This window comes from Aplidium turbinatum, chromosome 9 (genome assembly GCF_918807975.1).
Source record: "Aplidium turbinatum chromosome 9, kaAplTurb1.1, whole genome shotgun sequence".
In the NCBI taxonomy this organism is placed as follows: Eukaryota; Metazoa; Chordata; class Ascidiacea; order Aplousobranchia; family Polyclinidae; genus Aplidium; species Aplidium turbinatum.
Genome location: NC_137480.1, coordinates 13,702,078 through 13,714,740, shown reverse-complemented (window position 1 = coordinate 13,714,740; position 12,663 = coordinate 13,702,078). Strand labels below are relative to the sequence as shown.

Genomic DNA, 12,663 nt, shown 5'->3' with positions numbered 1-12,663 from the left:
AACGATTTTCAATAAAATTTTGCCCCATTGCGGTCTGACCACCATTGTGCGTGTGCTTTTGTCAGAGCTTTCAAAATGAGATTGGCCTGAGCAACGAAGCGTGCGACTGTAAAGAACGTCATAAAGTCTACGTCATAAAGTCTAGCAATCAACCGATCACGCAATAATTGTTACTGCGGGCGATTTGACTGTAGGCTATGTATGTATTTACATCAAAACAGCACATTTTAACATCAAAACAGCAGACAGTTTGCTCAAAACATCAGATTGGTAACGTGGTTTTTGTTATTGCTGGACTTTATGACGTATTCTTGAGCTGTGTTTGCACGTTTTGGTCATTTTGAAAAAAATGAAAATAAATGAAACACTGGACTTTGGGCCTTGCCAGCGCCATTGAAAACAAATTTTTTTGGGTAATTGTTTTTGAAATGTATTCTTGAATGTTCAGTTTACTCATTTTAATGCTTAATTCCGGTTTGAAATTTTCCTTTAGTATGCCTTTAAATATGGTTTAGAAAAACTTTGTTTTTTTTAAAAGAAATGGTGTCCTGACTTTTAAGCAACAGTAAAATACATATGTCAACGAAAAGTGTTTTTGTGAAGGAAGTGTTCTTCCTGGCTATCAGCACAAAGCTGAGTATACACTAATACGGCACACCAGGGTTACTCAACTAATTTTAACAAAGGTCCAGTTTGACAAGTTGAATTTTAGCGGTCCGGTAAAAGTTATTTCACACGCAACCACAAAAGTTAAATTATCTGTACCAAACCACTTTTTTAGGTAAAATGTAACTCTAATTGTATTTCTAAGAAAGTATTGGGGTGTCTGGGAGTCGAAGCCCTCCCCCCCCAGCAACTAGGATAATCACGTTAAAAATTGCTTTTTCCCAGTAGACATCTGTTTAAAAAAGCCCTGAAACGTGGCAATGAGGTTATTCTTCCAAGAGCTCAAGGTCCATTATCAACACCCAGAAGGTCCGGATTCGGACCGCAGTCCGCCAGTTGAGTAGCCCTGCGGTACACCATGCAATTGCGATTTGCTAACCGTAACAGTGTAGCTTCCATGCTTGCAAATATGCGCATGAACTATAGTAGTACGGTAACCATAATCTTCATGGCTATAGTCTTCTCATCGCTTGAGCATTAAGTTGATTTTTTTGTTTCGTCGACTTTTCAACAACAAAGAAACACTTTATTTAATAGCCTGTTTTTCATTGCTTTACCACCAATATATTCTGTCAGGAAATTGCTGATTCATGCTAATTTTTAAATTTTGGGTATTTTTATGTCTAGAATTAGGCACCTGGCTTTTAGGTCAGCACATTGTAATTATTAATTATAAATATCTTATATAAGTTCTTTTTAATAATTACAAAATGGGTATTCCTCCAACATATGCTGATTTAGGAAAATCTGCCAGAGATTTATTTGACAAAGGATACAGTGAGTAAAACCTTCATAATCATATGGTTGTTTTTAAATTTTGATAAAAAGAGTGTGTGCACCCTCTGAAACAAACATAGACTGCTTTTGCAAGACCAGTCCAATTTTCGAAATTTTTTTGAGTCTTCCAGTCATTCTTTGTTTTGGGCAATTTGCTACTGTTTGTTTTTGTCACTTCAGATGTTTTGGAGCCAGTGTACCGGTACAAGTCTTCTTCCTGATCAAAATACATGATGTCATAATTGAATTCTACCAAGAAATATAGGGTGAAGTGTGTGAATAGCATTGCCATTCAACCATGCGAAAGCTCTTTCATGGTTTCGCTGATTCATCTTTCCTTGGCTATTTTCTCAATCTAAACCCTAACCTTCAGCGTTAGCGGGGCTAGAAAATTTCCAAGGTAAACTTGTGAAGGCACCATTCACACACTTCACCCAATATTTTTTGGTTGCTTTCATTCAATGAAGTCGTGGCACCAGGGTGGCGACTTGTACACCAGCACCTTATTATGTCAGTACAGTAGGCTAGTTCTTTTTCAATTTTTAAACTAATGGATTGTTTAGCATCCAGTTAGATGTTGCAAGAAATTGATCAAGAAATTAATATAAACAGAAAACTTATAAATAACATTCGATATCCAGATGACACAGTCTTGCTTTCAACGTCACAATGTGGTTTGCAACTTTTACTAGATTCAGTTCAAACATCTAGTGAAAAATATGGACTAAATATAAACATTAACAAAACCAAAACTCTGGCAGTCTCAAAACGTCTTCCTGAACCAACAATTTGCGTGCATTGCAATGATAACAAAATTGAACTGGTTTAAAAATTCAATTATTTGAGCTCAATACTGAACCCAAGCACCCGATGCGAAGAAGAAATTAGACAACACATGGCATTATCAAAGTCAAGTTTCAACACCATGGCAAAAAGGTTTAAAATCGAAAGATCTCCAATACCTTAAAAATTTGTTTGTTAATCTCATTTGTCCCTGCTTCATGAACAAACACAGTAGGTTAGTTACACAGGCCTCAAAATTTGTACTTTTTTCCGGTGGTCAAGCATGTTCCACTGGCCTGGCCCTTTCAGCGGACATTTACTATTTCAACCGAACATATTTTCTGCATGTAGATTTTGTACAAAATCACACTACAGTGTTGTGTAGTCGTGTTTGTAGAAGAAGATTTTTTACAACAGATAGGGATGGACAATTCAGAATAATTCACTATTCCAGAATTATTCCGGAATACTAAATCGAATCCAGAACACCGAATCCTATTAACTTCTAGGCTCCAGCAACGCAAAAAGTAAAAAATTTCATGCAATGTTTATTTGCAAATTTAGACACAAAAGCAACACAATCTAAGTAGATGTTTATTGTAGTGCAACACATCAAGGGCTGTGGCATTCCAAATGACTGCCAGACAAACGAGAGCTGTGTTGCCAGATGCTGAAAGCTGCTTGACAGCAAAAAGTAACTAAAATTTCAACAGCTATTTAAAACACCCTAAATAAATCGATTTCGCCTAAAATACACATGGTTTTTAAGACATATAACACTGCCATCACGCATACGCAAACCTCTTGCAAAACGTTTTCTATACGAGCAGGGATTATTCGCTGAAAAGTTTAAAAAACTTTTTTGAAAATATTGAGTGGGGAAAACTTTACCAAAAAGTTGTCTGGTTCCAAGGTCAAAAAGCTTGGCACCAAAGACCTCTAAATTTCACCAGAACTTTTTAATTTGGTATCCTACTTTCCCATCTGGCAACGCTGAACGGAAGTGCAGCTTAGTTGCCGTCAAGCCCGCACTGGCAAAGTATCGCTCGGAAGAAGCTGATTGGCAAGTATGCTGAGATATTTCGGAGCCAACTCCTTTAGCAGGGACATCTGCTCAATGTTGTTAACTTGTTACGCCACCAGTGAAACTATCGTAGAGTCGCATACGCACGTGAATTGAAAAAAAGCATTGCACAATTGTGCATGTGTACAAAGCGTGAAGAAAATTGCGCGCTTAGTTTCTTTGATTGCTTATGCGGGCGAGTGACGTAGGGATGCATGCGCCGTGCACGCACAACCATGTGCAAAACGTTTTTGAAAGTGCGAATGGTGTCAGTGCAAAGAAAAAAGAGAGTAAACCACACTTTTTTCAGTTCACTGTCTCAAGCTGACAGCTTGCACAAGACATGCATATCTTTAAAACCGAATCTTATTACCCGGTTTCATTGCCATTTTGGATTCGGATAGTTTAGGATCCGAATCCTTCTGGATTCGGTATTCTGAATTGCCCATCCCTAACAACAAAACAACTCTGCAATGGTTGATGGCTTAGTTAACCGACCCTGAAGTATACTGGAGCAGATTGCTTGCAAATAAATCAGTGCGTTAATGACAGTCGTGTAATGACGCAATAAACACAATTGAAAACAACAATACAAATTTCCTTATTGCAAAAGCAACTACGATCACTTATTCCATGGCCACATTCGCCAAAGCACGTGCAGAACCCGCAGAACCCAACTGAGACTTGCTTCTCTGTGACGTTTCTTTTTAACAAACGATCAATGTAACGCAATAATCCTCATTGTTAAAATTAGAATACATATCCTGCCGAAAAGTTCAGACAACTTTATTTCAAGGCAACATTGCAAGGCGTTAAAATGATGTAAAAATGGCTACTTTTGCCAGATCTTTAAAGCAATTGCCTGTACTATTATTATTTCAGCTCCGTATTTGTTCGCGTTAAACAAACAATTGTAACAAATTAAATTTAAAATATAATTTTGCTGCATTAGCTCTATTTTGTCAAGAATTTGCGGCGGTCATTTATGACTGACCAATGAGTCGGCTTCGGCAGACATTCGAGGTCATGACCGCCGGATATGTCGACGCCTGGTTACACCTTATTCAAAAAACCAATTAATTTAATTTTGGTGAGAAATAACCAAGTCTTGTGACATTCACGCAGGCCTCGAAACAACTTTTTTTTCCGGCGGCCAAACGTGTCCGACTGAAGCAAGCTGTTCGGCGGCCAATCACAAGCACATGGCGACCATCGGAACTTCGACACGCATCAACATACAGTCTTCGAAATTAGCACATTTTTTTTTAGCAGAAGCGAAAAATATACTAGAGTAGTCTATCACGAACACACTGTTTGATTTGTTGTGATGTAATAATGCCAAAAGTAGCGATAAAGTGAGCTACAAGATACGCACGTCGCACGCTGTTACAGTAATTCACGTTAAATAACTCACGGGGAAAAGTAAGTTAATTTTGGGTTGATTCAACGTTCGAGTCAGCACAAATCGATTTAATTTTCCCGGCGGGTTATATTGCGTAACAACAATGCCCAACAAGAAAGTTACGTTTGTTTTACATTAATTCGACATCTAGCAACGTTAGTCGTTGAATTATCATAAAATAACGTCAATTGCTCAACCAGGTAAAGGTAACAAATTAATAGCTCCCTGCGAGAAGATTGCCTCGATTTACGTATACACTCACTAACATAATTTCGACACAATTGGGATCAAACAACACAAAGTCTGTTTGATAAAGAACTAGCTGTCAGAATCGGAATCATCAGATGCTGTATCGGAGGATGAGGTTGCCGCGTCATCACTGGAATCAGACATATCAAGAGGATCATCGCTTGGCTGTAAATCTACACCGTCTTTGGCGTTCGCAATGAAGCGTCCACGTATTGCGGCTTTCGGGCTTTGATACCAATCTACACACCTCTTTCTTTTTCGTAGAGCTCCATCAGGGTGTTGACTAAGGAACAAATCTATGGCTGTGCCATAACGACTGGGAAGAATGTCTAACCCTAACCTTACAAGCGCTCGTGTGGCCTCGGCATTTTTATTGCCGACGCTATTTTCGAAGACTGAATATATCGCATCAATAAAGTGTATTGTGATGTCACTTGCATCCTGCTTATCGTCAGACATCAGCTGCTTGGTCAATCAATAATGTTAACAATTCAAGCATAGACAGGGTGTATTTTGATTTATCGGATACTTTGACTGCTTTCTAATCCTTTGTGATTATAAGTGGCAAAGTACTTTATTCACAAGGCCGCTTGCGAAAAAATTTCTCGCAACTTCATGACGGACAAATGCGGCCAACGGAAGGGCGAGACCCGGCGGACAAAATGTCGGCTTTTGCAGGTTAATCACGGCCATGGCCACGATGGTCGCCTTCAGTTTCGAGGCCTGTTCAGTTCACGTATTGCGTCTTGCAGTCTAGAGAGTGGGAATGGCATCAGTCGGACTGTGGCAGTGTGGCATTAAGTCGTGTACCAGATCTGTTGGCTTAATGGTATAAATCAGGGATGACAAACCTTTTTGCAGTCGCGGACCACTTTGTCAATTACACACGAGTTATTGGGCCACACATATTTTTAATCGTAACCTACTATGAAATCTTCATGACATCATAGATTGGAATCGACCAAAAACACAAGGTGAAGTTGGTGAATTGTGTTTTCACAACTTTACTTTATAGCTTTCCTATTTTCTAACTTTAAACCCTGAAAGTTGGGTTTGCTACTACTCGGTGAGTCCGATTCGGTGAGTTCCCTATTCGGTGAGAGCCTTTTTCGGAGAGTTCCCTATTCGGTGATTTTTTAAAATTTTTTTTGAAAATTATCAGGTACTGTAGCCTAATTATCATTGCCGCTTTTACATCGTTTTAAACGTTGAAGTAAGACCCTAACCCTAAAACAGCAATGATAATTAGGCTACGGTACCCAATAATTTAAAAAAAAATTCAAAAAATTATCGAATAGGGAACTCTTTAAAAAAGCCTCTCACCGAATAGGGAACTCACCGAAACGGGCCATTCCGCTGAAAGTTAGTGCTTAGGGCAAGAAAATAGCAAAGGAATGGTGTACCAGTGAAGGCATAAAACAGCTTTGAGATGTCTTTTGTCTTTAATGCATGAGCGATTGTCAAATTGTTTTGCGGGCCGCAAAAATTCTTTGACGGGCCACATGCGGCGGTTGCGGCCGCAGGTTCGTCACCTCTGGTATAAGTGAAAAGAATATCTTTTAAAATGTTCTTAACAAAGTTGCAACAGCCTCTTGGCTTTTGTTTGCATAATGCATATATATGTGAATAACAGTAAAGTTTCTGTAAAATTTGAATATATGTTAATTTACATTTTATCATGTTTTCAGATTATGGCTTTGCAAAAGTTGATTTGAAGACTAAAACGGCCACTGGAATAGTAAGTTTCTATTTCGCATTGATTTGAAATAATCAATTTAATTGGTATTTTATGTTTGAATCTTTCTTGTATTTCTTACTTTTTTTTATGAAAATAACACAACAAAACTGGGCTTTATGAGCTAAATCCACCCAGAAAAAATAGTTTAACTCTGGTCAGTCATTAGCTATCACAGTGTGTCAATCTTCTTGTTAATCAATCCAAACATTTTAACGTTTGTAATTATTGGTTCTAGCTATGATAGGTTAATTTAAAAGCAAAAAATTACATCAATGTAAAGTGGTGTTTTCAGTTGCAAGGCTTGTTCAAATACGAGTCTATGTTTTTTGAAACCATTTTTGCTTTCTCATCTCTGGTGTTTTTTGCTTTAAATTTATAAAAACCTACATAAAAGATAATTTTTACTTGTTCAATTGTCTGATTTGATGTTGGCCAATAGTCTGAATGAATTTAGTTATCTTGTAAATATACTTTATGTTAATTTGAAACTTTGTTCTGTAGGAATTCACCACAAAAGGGTCATCTGTGCACGAGACGGGAAAAATTAGTGGATCTCTTGAAACAAAATACAAACAGCCACAACATGGGCTGACACTCACTGAGAAGTGGACAACTGACAACAACGTCACAACTGAAGTTGCTATCGAAGACCAGCTTGCTACTGGACTAAAACTTACGTTATGCACCTCCTTTGCACCAAACACAGGGTCAGTACTTTACATATTTGCATTTCATATTTGTCATTATGCAAATTTTATTCATATTTGCATAATGACTGAATCAAAGTAATGCATTTCCGTTAATGTGAGATACAGTAATTATTCCAGCAGAAATGCAATTGTTTCCTAGAGTTGAAAGAAGTGTTCATTGGAGACATTTTCCATGCTTATTGAAACAATAGTTTGTGTTGTATAGCCTTGTATCTATCGCTCATATGCCTCTCTTTCTGCAATTTACAAAACAGACAGTGTTGTCATGTTGCGGTGCACCCGAGTTACATTATTACCATGAATGCATTGTTCTGTGTAGTGCCCAGCAGGTATAAGATTCAGTACCTGCTTCCTGTTATTTGTGATCTCAGTGTACTATATGTTGCAATGGGCGCAAAAACATGATTAGATTAGCCTAGGGTATGAAATGAACTGACACTGTGTTGAACCTACGTCTATTAATGCACTTTAACCACCAAGCCAAGTGACTATACAATTATACACCAAAAGACCAAACTGAAACTCATATGTGTAATGTGGTATGTAAAGTTTTGTTCAGCTAAAGTGCGAACTTTTTATTTGATTACGTTCATAAAATCATCTTGAGAATTCAAGCTTGATTCATAAACTGAATGTGTGTGTGTGTGTAACAACATCTAAATTTTTAATGTCCAGACTTAAATGATTGAAGTTTAGTGGCACAAGTTAATACTCTTGCTATGCGAATGTTAAGGGTTGTTTATCGAGTTACAATTAACACTTCATTTATTTGTAGAAAGAAAGGTGGTCTTTTGAAGGCTGCGTACAAGCGAGATTACATCAATTCAACCCTTGACACAGATTTTGATATGTCTGGACCGACATTAAATGGATCTGCCGTTTTGGGGTAAGAAGCACTTTTATTATACAATAGGCTACAGTATCATATATACATCAAAAAGGTTTTATAAAATTTAAACTAACACAGCAACTTGTTAATTTGGTTTGATTATCCTGCTACATTTGTTATTTGTACATTACATAATAGCAAGCTCCCATTGTTGTGCTGTTTTCATATTGAGTTGTCTTTTTTCTGATCCTTACCAGCCCATTACAAATGTGATGTTTTCAGGTACGAAGGCTGGCTTGCGGGTTATCAATTTGCTTTCGATACTTCCAAGTCATCTCTTACCAAAAACAATGCTGCTTTGGGTTACAATGGAACTGACTTTCAAGTTTTAACAACAGTGTAAGGAATGCGAAATGGTTTTGTTATTCATTGGTTGGTTTAGTTTTGTAATACATTAGTACTGGTCTTCTTATTGATAACACGTCTGAACCATACCAATTACCATCACTGATTGTGTAGTCAAAGTCATAAGGTCTTGGTTTAGTACCTGAATCTCATTTTCTTGAAAGCACTTTGTTGACATATCTAGAAAGATAGATTTTTTTGCAGTAATGATGCTTCCGTGTTTGGTGGCTCCATATACCAAAACATCAATTCTAACCTGGCCACTGGAGTGCAATTATCGTGGACGGCAGGCCAGAGTAACACCACGTTTGGCGTTGCAGCAAAATACGACATTGATTCTGAAGCAACCGTCAATGTGAGTTGATTACCAAAACTGTTTCATACAATTTTTGCACCGAGGTTGGCAAACAACGTACAGTAGGGAGCATGTTTTCACATTGCCCCCCTCTAACGTGCCGCACTTTTGTGTTTTTTGGCAGCATTATGTTAGACTGGCGAGATTTGTCTCAAAAACATTATATAAGAAATTATGTATCATTATGTAAGAAAAAACAACTGCGTGCTGGTTAGGGTGATTCATAAATTGAAATTTTTTTTAATTCAATGGGGCACCCTCTTGTATCGTGTCAATACCTGAAAAAATAATCCTGTCAAATTTTTAGAGCAATCGAAAGCATTTTTAAGGTTGCTACCGACTTTGAAAGCTGCACATAATACACAAATGGGTCATTCCATATCAACTCAACGTCAACGAGGTGTGCAAACTCGACCGTCTTAGATTTTCTTGAAATTCACACTAAAGTTTCATATTGATGTATAATGAACACAAAAAAAATTTCAGCTCATTATCTCAAGACGTTTAGAAATTATAGCCCTTCAAAGTCACCAAGGTCCCTCAAAATGGGTTCGCATGTACATTTTCCTCCATGTTTGGGTCTTCATAACTTTTAATCTAAAGCATTTACAAAGCTGAAGTTTGGTATTCTGAGTAAGAAGCAGTCCTAGTTTTCATATCTACCACCAAAATTGCTAATTTTAAATTAGTTTTAGATATAGAACCTTTCAGAAATTGAAATTTTTTGCATTTGAAAAAAATTTATCAATTTTTGATGTCCGCTATCTCCCAAACCAATACTCACAAAACTACCATTTCACGTATCATTAATCTATACTAGTTGGTAATTAACCCCATGAGACTGACACCAAACAAATGTGAAATTATTGAAGTTTGGAGGGTGTAAAGATGGTTCGGGAGATAGCGGACATCAAAAATTGATAAAAAAATTTCAAATGTAAAAGATTTCAATTTTTGAAAGGTTCTATATCTAAAACTAATTTGAAATTAGCAATTTTGGTGGTAGATATGAAAACTAGGGCTGCTTCTTGATCAGAATACCAAATTTCAGCTTTGTAAATGCTTTAGATTAAAAGTTATGAAAACCCAAACATGGAGGAAAATGTACATGCGAACCCATTTTGAGGGACCTTGGTGACTTTGAAGGGCTTTAAGGTCTAAACGTCTTGAGATAATGAGCTGAATTTTTTTTGTGTTCATTATACATCAATATGAAACTTTAGTGTAAATTTCAAGAAAATCTAAGAGGGTCGAGTTTGCACACCCTGTTGACGTTGAGCTGATATGGAATGACCCATTTGTGAATTATATGCAGCTTTCAAAGTCGGTAGCAACCTTAAAAATGCTTTCGATTGCCCTAAAAATTTGACAGGATTATTTTTTCAGGTATTGACACGATACAAGAGGGTGCCCCATTGAATTAAAAAAAATTTCAATTTATGAATCACCCTAGCTGCTGGTACATTATTTGGATGTGGTATTTAGTGCTTTTGTAGCTTTTTTCGTCATACTTGTGAAGTAAAATTTTGAAGGTCTCCAGTTGCTGTAAAATGACAGCAATGGAAATGCACTGAAAGTGCTAAAAATACGGCGAGAAAAGTATTTCCCAACATCTTTTCTCTTTCACAAAATGACTGCAGTTGTTTAGTTACAAGCTTAAACCCAGTGCCATTAGGCGTTTCTTTGATGTCTGATACTGTATAAAATTGATCGATGCAAATCCCTCAAACTTGTAATTTTAACACTGTTTGTTTGTTTCGTTTTATCTTTAAAATTAGCTGTTTCTTGTCTCCATGTTGGGAAAAACTTCAACTCTCTAATATGTTGCAGGCCAAGGTGAACAACTCTGGATGTGTTGGCATGGGCTATTCTCACAGGCTCCGTCAAGGTAACATCATGTTTTAATTGTTTTGTTTATAATCCATCGACTACGTGGCCAAGCAGTGATAACCGACGCATGAAAGGCGCCGGTTTAACAATATCGAGAGCATGCATCTGTGTCTTAGCAAGGCATTTGATGACGTTCCCGAAGTAGCAGTTCTGCATTTTTTTTGCACCATTTTCACACATTGGACTTTTACGTTTTTATCTTCAGGTGTCAAGCTTACTCTGTCCACATTGATTGACGCGAAAAACTTGAATGCTGGCGGCCACAAGCTCGGATTCGGTGTCGAGTTTGAAGTTTAAATCAGAGCTTTAACATTTTTTGGTTCCATTTGGAAATTGATGTATGTCGTCGACTATGATAAAGTTTTATGACTACCGGACGCCGTGGTGTACGCAAATGACTCAACGAGAAGACTGCTTTTGAAAACTAATCAACCAGATACTATCTTCGGTGCAGTAAAAGATAAAGCATTCGCAATACGACACTAAATCAGGAATATTTCTTTTATTTACCATTTTGTCGCTGCTAGTTTGCTGATGTTCTTTAAGATGCTGTAATCAGAGAAAACTGGTTGTGAGGGAGAATGTATACGAGATGCAACTTCACAACATCAAAACAACGAATTTTTCAGTCTCTTCGTCACTCTTTTGTTTCGAAAATAGTCTCAACAAAACGAGTGACTTAATAACCAATCACTTGTATCATGTGTACCGCAAAGCCAACTGAGCTGCTACGTGTATTGTGATCGCTTTATTCATGGATAGTACTACGTTTGTCAAGCTTTTTATTCTTTCGTTGTGTTGTCTGCCCGTACACCAACATTTCAATAAAGCGAACAGATCTAATTCGACTGCCTGTTTAATGTTTATGGAGTGATCGATCCAATTTAAAATTCAGATGAAAGATTGCAATACGGTATGTTAAAAGTAACCTAGCTTCTTTCTTAACTTGCATCAACTCAGTACTTCGCAGGAAAGTCCCTAAGTTTGATACAAACTTGACTTCTTTTAATTTGTAAAAACAAGGATTTGTTGGTACTGTACGAGTGTACAGTAGTAGCCTGCTCTTAAGTCTAGCCTATACTTTTTTCTCTTGAGTCTAGATTCAATTTTTCTGTATAGCCCTATATGCTTACGTTTATTATTATTTTCATTTGTTTAGGCTACCGTACTATTGAAAAAACATGGTGTGATCATCTTGCCCCATGCATGGAGTTAGATGATCACTTTGAGCACCGTTTTTGAAACGCATATATGTACATAAGTAGTTGCTGCTAGACACAAAATAAAACATCATTGAAGAGGTAAAAGGTTCCCAATACTTTGATTTTAATAAAATTTACCAAAAATTTGAAGGTATGGTCAATTAAGTAAAAATGTAATCATCTTGCCCCACTCTCCCCTTTTCCTATGGTTGTAAAAGGACCGGATTTTCTTTGTCTACGCGACTTCTTCGGATCACTCAGCATGCGACAAGTCGGCAATTACATTTTAGCTACTGTCCAAGTCAGCAAATCAGATTTACGTGGTCACGTCGGACTTGCTTGATTATCGCTTGCCAAACTGAATTTGCTCATTGTGACATGCCAAGTTGTGGTTTGCTCAGTGTCGCTTGCTTAGTTCACAACTGCTGACTTATAGTCTTAGGAAACTCTTTGCATGAGTTGCACGTGTGCGTACCAACGCAGCCTTCTCCATTTCATGACATCTTAAGCGAGTAGATGCAAAATATCGGTTGGTTTAGCTATATTGTATTTCTGACCATTGGTTGGTTTGATCTTCATTCTGGAACTGGGAAA

General features: G+C 37.3%; 1 protein-coding gene across 1 annotated transcript; it reads left to right on the top strand.

Moving 5' to 3' along the window:
• Positions 1-1,297: 1,297 nt before the first annotated feature.
• Positions 1,298-11,710, top strand: LOC145776905 (non-selective voltage-gated ion channel VDAC2-like). Its single transcript, XM_082588124.1, has 8 exons — positions 1,298-1,443; positions 6,629-6,678; positions 7,180-7,385; positions 8,164-8,274; positions 8,500-8,616; positions 8,827-8,977; positions 10,808-10,865; positions 11,073-11,710. Exons 1-8 carry the CDS (start codon positions 1,377-1,379, stop codon positions 11,162-11,164), a joined length of 852 nt encoding a protein of 283 aa, XP_082444250.1. The 5' UTR covers positions 1,298-1,376; the 3' UTR covers positions 11,165-11,710.
• The last annotated feature ends 953 nt before the right edge of the window (positions 11,711-12,663 follow it).

Bases quoted from the DNA above. Each gene is read 5' to 3' on its own strand.
- LOC145776905 (XM_082588124.1), top strand. From the start codon at position 1,377: ATGGGTATTCCTCCAACATATGCTGATTTAGGAAAATCTGCCAGAGAT. The intron at 1,444-6,628 runs GTGAGTAAAACC...TCATGTTTTCAG, and splicing joins TTTATTTGACAAAGGATACA to ATTATGGCTTTGCAAAAGTT. The intron at 7,386-8,163 runs GTCAGTACTTTA...ATTTATTTGTAG, and splicing joins TCCTTTGCACCAAACACAGG to AAAGAAAGGTGGTCTTTTGA.